Source organism: Cyclopterus lumpus, chromosome 24, assembly GCF_009769545.1.
Source record: "Cyclopterus lumpus isolate fCycLum1 chromosome 24, fCycLum1.pri, whole genome shotgun sequence".
Classification (NCBI taxonomy): Eukaryota; Metazoa; Chordata; class Actinopteri; order Perciformes; family Cyclopteridae; genus Cyclopterus; species Cyclopterus lumpus.
In genome coordinates, this window is record NC_046989.1 from 6,173,579 (window position 1) to 6,184,640 (window position 11,062).

The following is an 11,062-nucleotide window of genomic DNA, read 5'->3' on the forward strand; positions in this document are numbered from 1 at the left end:
TGCCGAGTCCCAGGGAGACGTCCTCCATCACAAGACAGAGGAGACGATTCAGAACCGACAATGACACCAGAGTGTAAACCTCTCTGGTGAGTCAGAGATGGCGTACACTAGTGTCAGAGGTAGCAGCTGTGTGTGTGTGTGTGTGTGTGTGTGTGTGTGTGTGTGCGTGTGTGCGTGTGTGCGTGTGTCTGTGTGTGTGTGCGTGTGGCTGGCTGGCTGTCTAACACGTGGTTGTGTGCTTGATGTGTGAGGTGGGACAGTGTGTGCAGGAAGAGTGTGTGTGTCTGTGTCTGAGGGTGTGTGTGTGTACAAAATATGAATAATGCAAAGGATGCCTCTACGAGGAGCGTGAGGGCCGGGAGGAGGGCAGATGGTCGCTTGCTGATAGGACAGAATCCAGGCAACAGGGTCCTCCAGAGAGCTGGGTTTAGACCTGGTCTAACACATGCACAGGGATAAACACACACAAATACACTCACACAACACACACATATTAATGTTTCTAAATATATAAATATATCATATATAATATATATATATATGATATATATATATATATATATATATATATATATATATATATATATATATATATATATATATATATACCCCCTGGAAATCAAATTAAAAAAACATGAACTCTCAACTCTGGTGTTGTTAGATGTCAATCACATTATTCTTAGATTAGTTTAATATTATCACTATTATTATTATTATTATTATTATTATTATTATTATTATTATTATTATTATTTTGTACAGATCGTAGAGCCCCTGAACCAAATGTGTTATTTGTGATGTTGGGCTGTAAGAATAAGATTGTCTTTACTTATATATTATAGGAGTCATAAATCACAAGCAGCTACATATAGCTGGGATTTATTGAGTCCCCCAAACCCCATAAAAGAAATAATCTAATCTAATAATTTGTTTATTCTTTACTCTTCTAGTTTTTAAATCCTCTAAAATTCCATCAATTGCTTGTAAATTCAACACAACAAATAGTTTCTCTGAACTTTGTTTCTATTTTCCCTTTAATTAGAACCAGATTACGTAACGATATCCAGGAAACTTCCTCCACGCACTGCCAAGAATTATATTAGTAATAAAGCATTGTGATGGAAGAATATTGGAATCAACCTTATGAGTGTGTACGTTTAAATGTAGAGCATGAATCCTGTCTCAGAATCTCAGAATACAATGCAAAAGGTAGACTCAGTGTGTAGCCACAGACAACTATACCTTTTGAGCATTGTCACATCAAAAATATACCAACGTGCATTGATTATGAAGCAACCACCTTCCATCCAACCCCAGCATGCCTTGACCCACGACCGGCCGCTAGGGGGCAGCAGCAGACCGTTTCTGAGTTGGCCACCAATCAGCCCAAAACATGCAGAACACATGAACCGTGGGGGGAGAAAGCAAACATGAGGAAGGAGACCTGCTGAGGAGGAGGACACCTCGTTGCTAAGAGGGGAAAATGAACCAGAAATCATACTGCAGCAAAATACAGAAACATGTCTGAAAACTAGGGTTCGTCGTTCCTCTTTTAAATGGACACATGCAGTCACAGGTTTCCCAGCTCTCTCTCCTTTTTTAAACTATTTTAATTTCCACTCAATATATCCCGTGTGTTATGTGTTATGCGATTTATCAAATTATTTCACATCAACATTATTGTATAATGAATGCATCACATATGTTAGGCCCATACACTATCTTGTTGTGTAGGCTTTTTTTTTTTTTTTTTTTTTTTTACAAGGCAGGCATGTGTACAAATAGAGAAAGCTTCAAATGTTTTAACATTATACATTACGTCTCTATTAATCCTCAATTAGTTTCCACATCCTGATGAAAATATGAATCGACGCTATACGGTGTGTTTCAGTTTCATTGACCGTGTGTCTGGGCATCTTCACGGACACCTCTCCTCACAACAGATCAGCATGTAAACACACGCGAAACAGCTGAAGGACGATGTTAAGCAACCGAGACGGATTGATAAAAATCCATAATTATAAAAAAAAAAAAGAGAAGAAAATTCAAATAAAAGGGCTTGTCGCCAGAGTTGCGAATTTCCCTGAGGCATAATAACGTGCAGAGACTGCAGAGTTGTAGAAAACAAATACGATTTAATGACAAAAAAAGCATATAGAAATTGTGCAATCGTTGATTTCCTTTTCCTCTTCGTTTGATCACAGATTTCAGGTCGATGCTATTTTGTTTTGGTTAAGGATTGTTTTTTTTTCTTCTTCTTCACCTCAGAAACTCAAATTCAGCTGAAGGATTATAGCCTACTTGTGATGTAGACATAATTATCATAGGGTTTTTGGATTCCATACATTTATTGGACATTATATAAATTACACCCTTTAAGGAGGAAAATGCACTACAAAACAATGCGTAAAATATTGCTATGCTTCATTTTTAATGATTGGCGATGAGTTATTCAAAAAAGCGTCTCTGACATTGTAAACTGGGTCTAATACATTCAGACAGTTTTTTGAAATGCAAAACGTCTCGTGGAAATTGTCCACACGTCATATTATCAAAATATGACATTTTCTCCCTGTTACATCCTTCAGTTGGATTTTTTTGTTTCTCAATGTTGTATATATATATTTCTTTTGTTCGATTTCAGTCAGAGAATTCATCCCCCTCTCCCCCCAAAAAACTCGTGGATTTTCCTCAATAACCTCCCACATATCAGATCAGGTTATTAATCACATGGATTTAAGTGGCACAAGAACACGTGTCTTTGTTTGTGCTTTGGCACAGAATGACAGAGAATAAGAAAAAAACAAAGCAAACAAACAAACAAACACACATACAAAAAAACAAAACAAATAAAGCCATACAAAAAAAAAAAAAAAAAAAGATACATCCCACAAATAGTCTTCACGGTGGATGAGTCATTCAGTAGTAGTAGTAGTAGTATAGCCACTGCGGCCAGAGCTGGCACCAGGATATATTCTGGTTTCTTTCTTCTTAGTAAAAGGAAGGCAACGTGGGCTGGATTGCTTTGAGTGTTCCAGCCGGACAGTCTCGGTCTTTTCTCTTCACAGCATTTTGGAAAAAAGTACAGAAATAACAAACAGCTCAAACACAGTGTAAACAGGCGCACAGAAATGTCTGCACGGAAAAAGAAAAGCATTAAAGTGAACCAATACTCAGTCTGGTAACATTGTTATTATTATTGTTATTATCATTATTACCACTTGTATTATTATTATTATTGGTGTAGCTGCCACTTCAATCAATACAGCACATTCAAATTAGATTAATAATAACAAAAATAATAACAATAATAGTAATAATGAAAGCAGCTGGCTGGTATTAGCTTACATTGTGAACATTGTACAGCCCTCTCTTGCACACACGCCGCGAAGAACCCCTGTTGCTTTTGTTATGATGGAAAAAATGGCGTTTATTTACCCCACACCCGACTGCGACTTATTATCGAGCTCGAAGCTTGTTTCTATAGCACCCCCCCCCCCCCCATCCTCCCCACACCCCCACTTCCGGACACCTCGTGTCCACGTCTCACTCTGCCTTTCTTTAATGACACATTACGTAACGACACATTGGCACCTCGGTATGAGGCATGGAGAAGAAAAAAAGCATTTCGTATCAATGTCGCTGTTATTATTTTGTTGTGTATTTTTTCTTTCTTTTTTTTTTGGTTAGCACACACCAGCCGTATCCCAAAAAAAAAAAAAAAAAAATGCTTGGCAGTTCCGCGGCATGAAACCTCTCCGTACAGCTCTCTCTGCTATGCGTATTTATTTTCAGCGCGTGAGTGCCACTGTATATCCCCCACTGTGTGTGTGTGTGTGTCCGTGGGTCCAACATTTAAACTGGCTGAGGTTCAGATCCGTGCGGGCCAGCACAGAGAATCAAACAAATAAGGAGGCATGTATTCCTCCTTCAGGGGTCTGTTTGCTCATAGCGGGCTGGGGGGGGGGGTGTCACTGCACAGGAGTCTGTCCTCCGTGGTGAGGAGGGGTGTCCCCGTACATGTCCTCTCCTGGTATCTGTCCCCCAGCGGGTGTCATTCTCTTCTCCTTCTGCCGCCTGTTACAAAACCAAACCCTCACCACCTCCTTCTCCAGCTGCAGGCTTTCCGCTATGGAGGTGATCTCCGCTGCTCCCGGTTTTGGACATTTGAGAAAATGGCTCTCCAGAGCCCCTTTGACACCCACCTCGATGGAGGTCCTCTTTTTTCTTTTCCTTCCCTGCGCGGCGATTTTATCCAGGCTAGTCGGGCTCCCCGAGGTGGAGTCCGCCTCCTCCAGCCACTTGTTCAACAAGGGCTTGAGTTTACACATGTTTTTGAAGCTGAGTTGAAGCGCCTCGAACCTGCAAATGGTGGTCTGAGAAAAGACGTTTCCATATAGCGTCCCAAGAGCCAGTCCCACGTCCGCCTGCGTGAAGCCCAGCTTGATACGTCGCTGCTTGAACTGTTTGGCGAACTGCTCCAACTCGTCGGATGTCGGTGTGTCCTCATCCGAGTGGTCCTGATGGCCCCCGTGCTGGTGATGGTGTGAGAGAGACTGCTGGTGGGCCCCAGGGCCGCCTCCCTGTTCACTGAGGTGCGGGCTGTGGCTGTGGTGGTCCTCGTCCCGCAGGGGGTGGAGGTGCATCCCCCCTTGCTCTCCCCCTGGCATCAGTCCGAAGCCGGACTGGGAATACACCAGGCTCTGGCCCTCAGATGTCGCCATGCCGGGGATGTGCGTGGTGGCTGTGCTGGTTCGCCATGCTCTGGCGTCGTGATGTGCCTGCTGGTGCGCTAGATGAGGGTGTCGCTGTTGCTGCTGCTGTAGACTGCTGGAGTTCTGCAGCTCCTCTCGGTCACTGTCGTGCAGCACGGGCTTCACGTCCTGCTCTCCGAGGGGACTCGATGGCCAGGGCGCCCCGCTGTCACCGTGAGACAGCGCCGTTATCCACTGATGCGCGTGGCTGAGCGGATGCCCACCGCCCGGTAACGTGCCGTAGTCGTTCTGGAGCAAGGTGTGCGCGTCCCTGTACGCTGCCGCCTGCTGCATGCTCCCGGACTCCGAGTGCGGCGGCGGCGCGCTGCTGGGGGTGGTGAGGACGCTGTAGTGGTTGGATGTTGCGGTCGCCATAACTATCGGAGCCAGAGTGATAGCTGGAGTTAAAAGGAGGCTGCCTTTGACAGTAACTCTTTTGCGCCACGGGGCAGATAGGCGTCTCTCTCCAGCATCTCCCGGGCGCTGTGCCAAGGGGACGCAGAGGCGCGCACCTGTGGTCCGCCTCGCTCCGCTCTTTATTGGCCAAGAACGGTTGACAGATGTGGTTACCCCTGACAGCACCCCGCTCATTGGTCACGGGAGATTGTACAAAAACCCCAATCACTCGGCCCAACAATACTAGCAGTCCTGCAGCATGCATGAGCACAAAGTGGAGGGAGACATCGGGCTGAAAAGACTGAAAAAGCTCACATGAAAAAGAGAGGGAAAAAAAAGTTCTTAATCAACATTGATCTGGGTCAGTGGGTCACGTTTAGTAGTTTCGTGCGTCAAACGATGTGCGTAAAAGTTGGATACGCTATACATCATTTGCACATTAATTGCTGTATATAAGACATTTATGCGCTCAAGAAAAAAAGACCTTTCAGCCTGCACATATTCAAAACAACCAAATATTGATTTAAATCAATGTTCATGCTTATGAAGCAGCGCATTTGGGATATTTTTGTAAGCATGCGGATCACGAGGAGAAACTTACAGCTGCCTCTCTACCCTTAGGACGCTGTCCAGAGAGAGGGGCTGCGTGCTTCCAGGGCCTCTGCCCCGTTGCCATGGCGAACGCGTTGAATGGAACAACAACGCCCACGTCACAGCTGCAATTCGCTCCTTCTTTTCGTTCCGTTCCAAAGGGCTCATTGGGGCCGCGCGCTCGGCCGCCGGGACAAATAATGGGGGCGAGCGGAGAGGGCAGCTCGGGGCTAAAGAGGGGAGGCTGAAAGAATGGATCCCTTAGCCTGCGCTGCGCCCATCGTGCCCCCTTCCACCTGCTTGTTGGGTAAACTTTGAGACGGATGCACACACAGTGGCACGCGAGGCTCGGTTTAGCCCCAAAACATTTACCAAAACATTTACAGGCTTTGATTTCCAATATTTCGAGTGAGAACATATATCCTCCCTCTCATAGAAAACTATAGAGTAGGGCTCCCAATTTGATAAGAACTTCAAAATGTCTGCCTCAGTGGTGGAAAGTAAGCACTTGAACCAAACACCATACCTTTATTTACTTTATTTCTACTTCTACTGCTCCATTACATTTAACATATTGCACTTTTAATTCCGCTACGTGTATTTTCTAATTACTTTGCAGACTAAGTGGATACATACAAAACAAATGGTGGCCTTATACCATGTGATGCATTAGTACTTTGATTAAACTCCCCAACATATAAAGTAGCAACTATTAGCTTCACTATTAGCATATATATTAATTTTCCTCTCTCAAACAGTTCACGCTGTGTAATCAACCTTATTTCAAACACACGGTAATGCAAGTTTCACTTAGTACTTACTCAGTATCATTACATAAAGGTGTTGATTCTGATGATACATGTATGTCTCTTGGCACTGTTGCTAAGAAAATAACAGTATAGAGCTGGTTAGTGAAAATTCATCAAAGCATTATTTTTTGCACAATCTGCTGGTCCTTTCTTTAAATGAACGATACTGAAATCAAACTAATCCTCCTTCTGCTGAGCCCCCCCCCCCCCCCCCCCTCCCCCCAAAAAAAAAACCTTTTAGACCCCTTGGGGGTCCCTGGACCTACTTTGGCAACTACTGGTATTTAGGAGATGTGATTTCATTGGCTCAAAGTGGGACAACGGCTGTTAAACATAACAGCTTTTAAGAGGTTAAAGGAACCTCAAAGGATAACAAAAAAAATGCAAGTTTCAAATTCAAGCGGAGGTGCCATGCATCATCTGAGACACCAATCATAATATGCGTATTTAAGTGGGGGGTGGGGGGGATTTTAAATCCTAGCTAGATCCAATCCACACAAAGCCCATCATTCACTTCATACCGTTAATTAACGACCATACGACGGTAAGATTGCTAATTGGAAGAGAAAGGTTAATTGATAAATACTCTGAATGTAATCAAGCTGAGGATGCACAGACATAAACTGACGCACATTGAATTATGGGGATCGAAAGAACACTGGATTATGATCCGGGTGTAATTCTGAGAATTACCAAATGTGTCGCCAGGGGCTCTGGCAAGTCGTGTGTTGGGAGAGGCAAAACATATTACCCTAATAGACTAATATGCAAACTACTGGCTGCCCAATTACAGGGCTTAATAACGCATAAACGATGCGAATCCTGTTCTTACAAGACGAAGAGGTCCCTGTTAATTCAGTCAAAGGGCCGGGTAACCTGTCAACACACGCAGAGGTTCCACACACACACACACACACACACACACACCGTCTGCGTTTCCGTGTCCCTCGTTCTGTATTCAAGAGTGAGAGTTAATGATGAAGAATCTGAGCGTTAAATTAACAGTAATTATATGGCCCCAGTGCTGTAAAGATTCAATTTCTTTGCAAGTCTAATGGGCCTAAGTGCCCCCGTGCGCATGCAGAACTCTCTATGAGATATTTATGATTGAAACACACACGCAGACGGAACAAAAACAAACAAACACACACACACACACGCATTGTATACACCTACAGCATCTGTGGCTTTGTACATCTTGATTTTCGCAGCACTGAAACTGGATTCAAGTCAAATCCAAATGTGAAAAGTTACTTTTTTTAGCTCTTATTCAAATAGAGCGACTCGCTGTCGAGCATTAGTTTTTTTTAAAAGAGCGGTTCAAGCGTGAGCTGAAGCCGTTTACGTGAATAAATATTTGCAAGCAAACCAGTATTCTTGTTGCTTTCACATTCTCCAGACCAGTGTGCCATACTGGCCCACGTCCCTCCCCCTGTGGGAACACTAACACAGGAGTAACTGGGGCAGGGGGGCTTCTTTATGCTGCTGGACACAGGGAGATAATGGCCATTCCTCCACAGCTGGCCCAAACAATCAAAGGGAGAGGGGGCTTGAAGGATTCCAGCTTTAACTAGACCATTGTCTGGGATAATTACATCTGAATGCAGGACCCCAATAACTCACCTCCCCCCTGAGCAAAACCTGCACAGAATACCCCAAACAGCCCTTTAGGGATGAGGGAGAGTGCATGGTGACAAGGCACACACACACCGAAATATATAAACTCTGAACTCCTTCATAACCCCATAACACACACACACACACGCGCGCACGCACACGCACACGCACAGGACGCGTTCATTACTTTTACACACTCACATCCCCAGCAGGCTCTCATCAAAGTGTTGTGTCTCTCTCACAAACACACTCACATGTGGCACTCGGCATTAGATCAGATCTCATCTTGCATACTCTCAGAAGAGACGAGGAGGTCTTAGAGGACTTAGGTTGAATAGAAAAACTCACTGAAGAGGCCTTCCCCCCCCCCCCCCCCCCCCCCCCCCCCCCCCCCCCTCCATAATCCCAATCTATACACTCCCTCTGCCCCACAACCGCCGGTGCTCGGGCCCCATCTGTAGCCTGAACTGGAGCCTCAGCTCGGTGCAGAGCGGCGTCAGGATGTCCTGTTTCGGGTGCTCCGTCTTTAGGTTTTGCCGTCAGAAAATATAATCCAACTTGTTTCCTCACATTGATTTCTTCTGATGTTATGCGCACTGCGGCGTGTTTGTTGCTGTGTGAGAGATAGATAGAGAGAGAGAGAGAGAGAGAGAGAGAGAGAGTTGTGTGAGGCCATCCTAAAAAGCTCATATTGTATTGTGTGCTCGCTGACGCAGGTCAAACAGGTTAAAATGACTTAAAATGTAAATCGCTTGCATCTTGGACGTCGAATGGGAGAGTTGCAATTCGAGTCGCAGCACTCGAAGTGGTCCGAGTGTCAGCTGACGTTGAAGCACTGAAAGGGGTTTTGAAGTGGCATTCGAAAGTGAAATAGCGGGATTTTTTAATTTAGCGGAGAAAGCGGTTTAACTCTCAGTTTAAGTGTGAACAATGAAAAGCGTTTGAAATGTAATTTTAAAAAAAGTAACAAATGCAGTTGACACAGAAGTTGGAGTGCCGGAGATAGAGTTCAAGTGGGACGTGAAGTGTGAGTTGGTATGCAAGTAATGAAAGGTAAAATGTCACTTTGAGTGTCTGAGTTGTTAGTTGAAAAGTACAAATTACTTGAAGTGTCAGTGGATGCTTAGAGGCAGAAAGTAGCTCCCAATCTTAAGCTCTCCAGTGTGCAAGGCAGTTATTTTTAAATTGTCATTTAAAGTTGAATCTCCACAGACTAAAGTGCTCTGTGAATATTGCAATATTGTCCCTGTGATGCTAATATGGCAACATTGAATAGAAAGTGAAATATAATAGCCGTGTCAGTTTGTAAAGTGTAAAATCTGTGGAAATGTTATTTTGAAGAGTACAAATTAGACGAAGTGTGAGTTGATGTGTGGAGGCAGAAAGTTACATTTTACCTACAAGCAGAAGTCAGTCGTCGGATGGAGTGAAAGCAGCCGAAATGTCAATTAAATGATACAAATTAGTGTCACTTTGTGTGTAGAGGCTGGTCGCATTTAGAATCCCTGCTGGAGCTGTTGAAGTGGTCGTGGTAGTTGAAGTGAGCGCACTGTAAACAGTGTAAGTGCAACACACACACCAGTGCAGAATCTCCTCCTCTTAGCTTGTGGGTGTTAACGTTTGTATGGTTATGTGACTTACACGCCCATTTTTCCTGGACACGTTTCAAATTGTGTGTCTGTGTGTGTGTGTGTGTGTGTGTGTGTGTGTGCGTGTGACAGTTTCAGGGTTAGGAGGTCTCACTGGTGCTCAGTTTAGCATTGATTTATTCTCTTTCTCCAATTTATTTCCCCTTCGCCTGATCTGCCTCTGGGAGGACAAATGGAGGAGAAACGCCAAGCACGGTAACCATCCCTCACATTCTCTCTCTCTCACACACACTCACACACACACTCTCTCTCACACACACACTCACACACAAAAACCCACACCACAAACACAATGACAAATGTTTCCACAAGCAGAAATGCACTGCACGCACGCACGCACGCACGCACGCACGCACGCACACACACACACACACACACACACACACACACATATACACACACATACACACACACACACACACGCACACACACACACACACGCACACACACACACACACACACACACACACACACACACACTTTTAAAGCTTATAGGTTCTCCATTTCTAGTGTTACTGTCCTGGACCAATCGGAGTGGGGACCATTAAGGAGAACTATAAATTCACAACACTCCCCAAGTCCCAAGGTACCAGGACTCCTATAAGACTTCCCATGTTGTCCCATATAACTGTCTTCAGAGAACCCATAAAGACATAAAGGGAGGCTCCTACCTCTAGGTGAGTGGTCATAATTCACCAGCAGGTATTTTTACCGTGACATTGCTGTCGCGGTGCACAGATTCATCTCGCCTCCTGCTTTATAATGTCCAGCACAAACTCCAGATAGGGAAAGCATGAGTGCAGTCATATTTTACAGGCAGCTTGATGTGCCTACTGTAATGGCTCGGTGTGGGAGGGGTGTGTTGGAGGAGGAATGAGTGTGCTCGTGGCCCTGGGTACAGGCTTAACACTTCGCGTCGCTTCTTTTTTTTTTGTGGGTTGCAATAACAAACCTCTCCCTTTTCTATACGCAAGGAGAGGGGAAAAAAAAAAAAGGGCATCAGAAACATGGGGAGCGAGGGACGGGAGGAGGGGAGGCATAGGTCGTTAAACCCACTTGAAAGCTCAGCGCCCTGATCGATAGTCTTGGACCAAGCAGGGATTAAAATCAGGCTAAGTCTGTTCCGATCAATACTGATGGCTAACCCCGGGGTTAAAACAGGAGTAAATCTCCATACATGTCCATACACAAGTCGGCACTATGGCCTACAGTACAGATAAATCTCAAGCTATCCATGCAAATGGAC

General features: G+C 44.7%; 1 protein-coding gene across 1 annotated transcript; it reads right to left on the bottom strand.

The window, feature by feature from the left end:
* Window positions 1–3,971: 3,971 nt before the first annotated feature.
* On the bottom strand, window positions 3,972–5,345 carry pou3f2a (POU class 3 homeobox 2a). Its single transcript, XM_034527870.1, has one exon. The coding sequence runs from the start codon at window positions 5,343–5,345 to the stop codon at window positions 3,972–3,974; it is 1,374 nt and encodes a 457-aa protein (XP_034383761.1).
* Window positions 5,346–11,062: the final 5,717 nt, after the last annotated feature.

Bases quoted from the DNA above. Each gene is read 5' to 3' on its own strand.
- pou3f2a (XM_034527870.1), bottom strand. From the start codon at position 5,345: ATGAGCGGGGTGCTGTCAGGGGTAACCACATCTGTCAACCGTTCTTGG.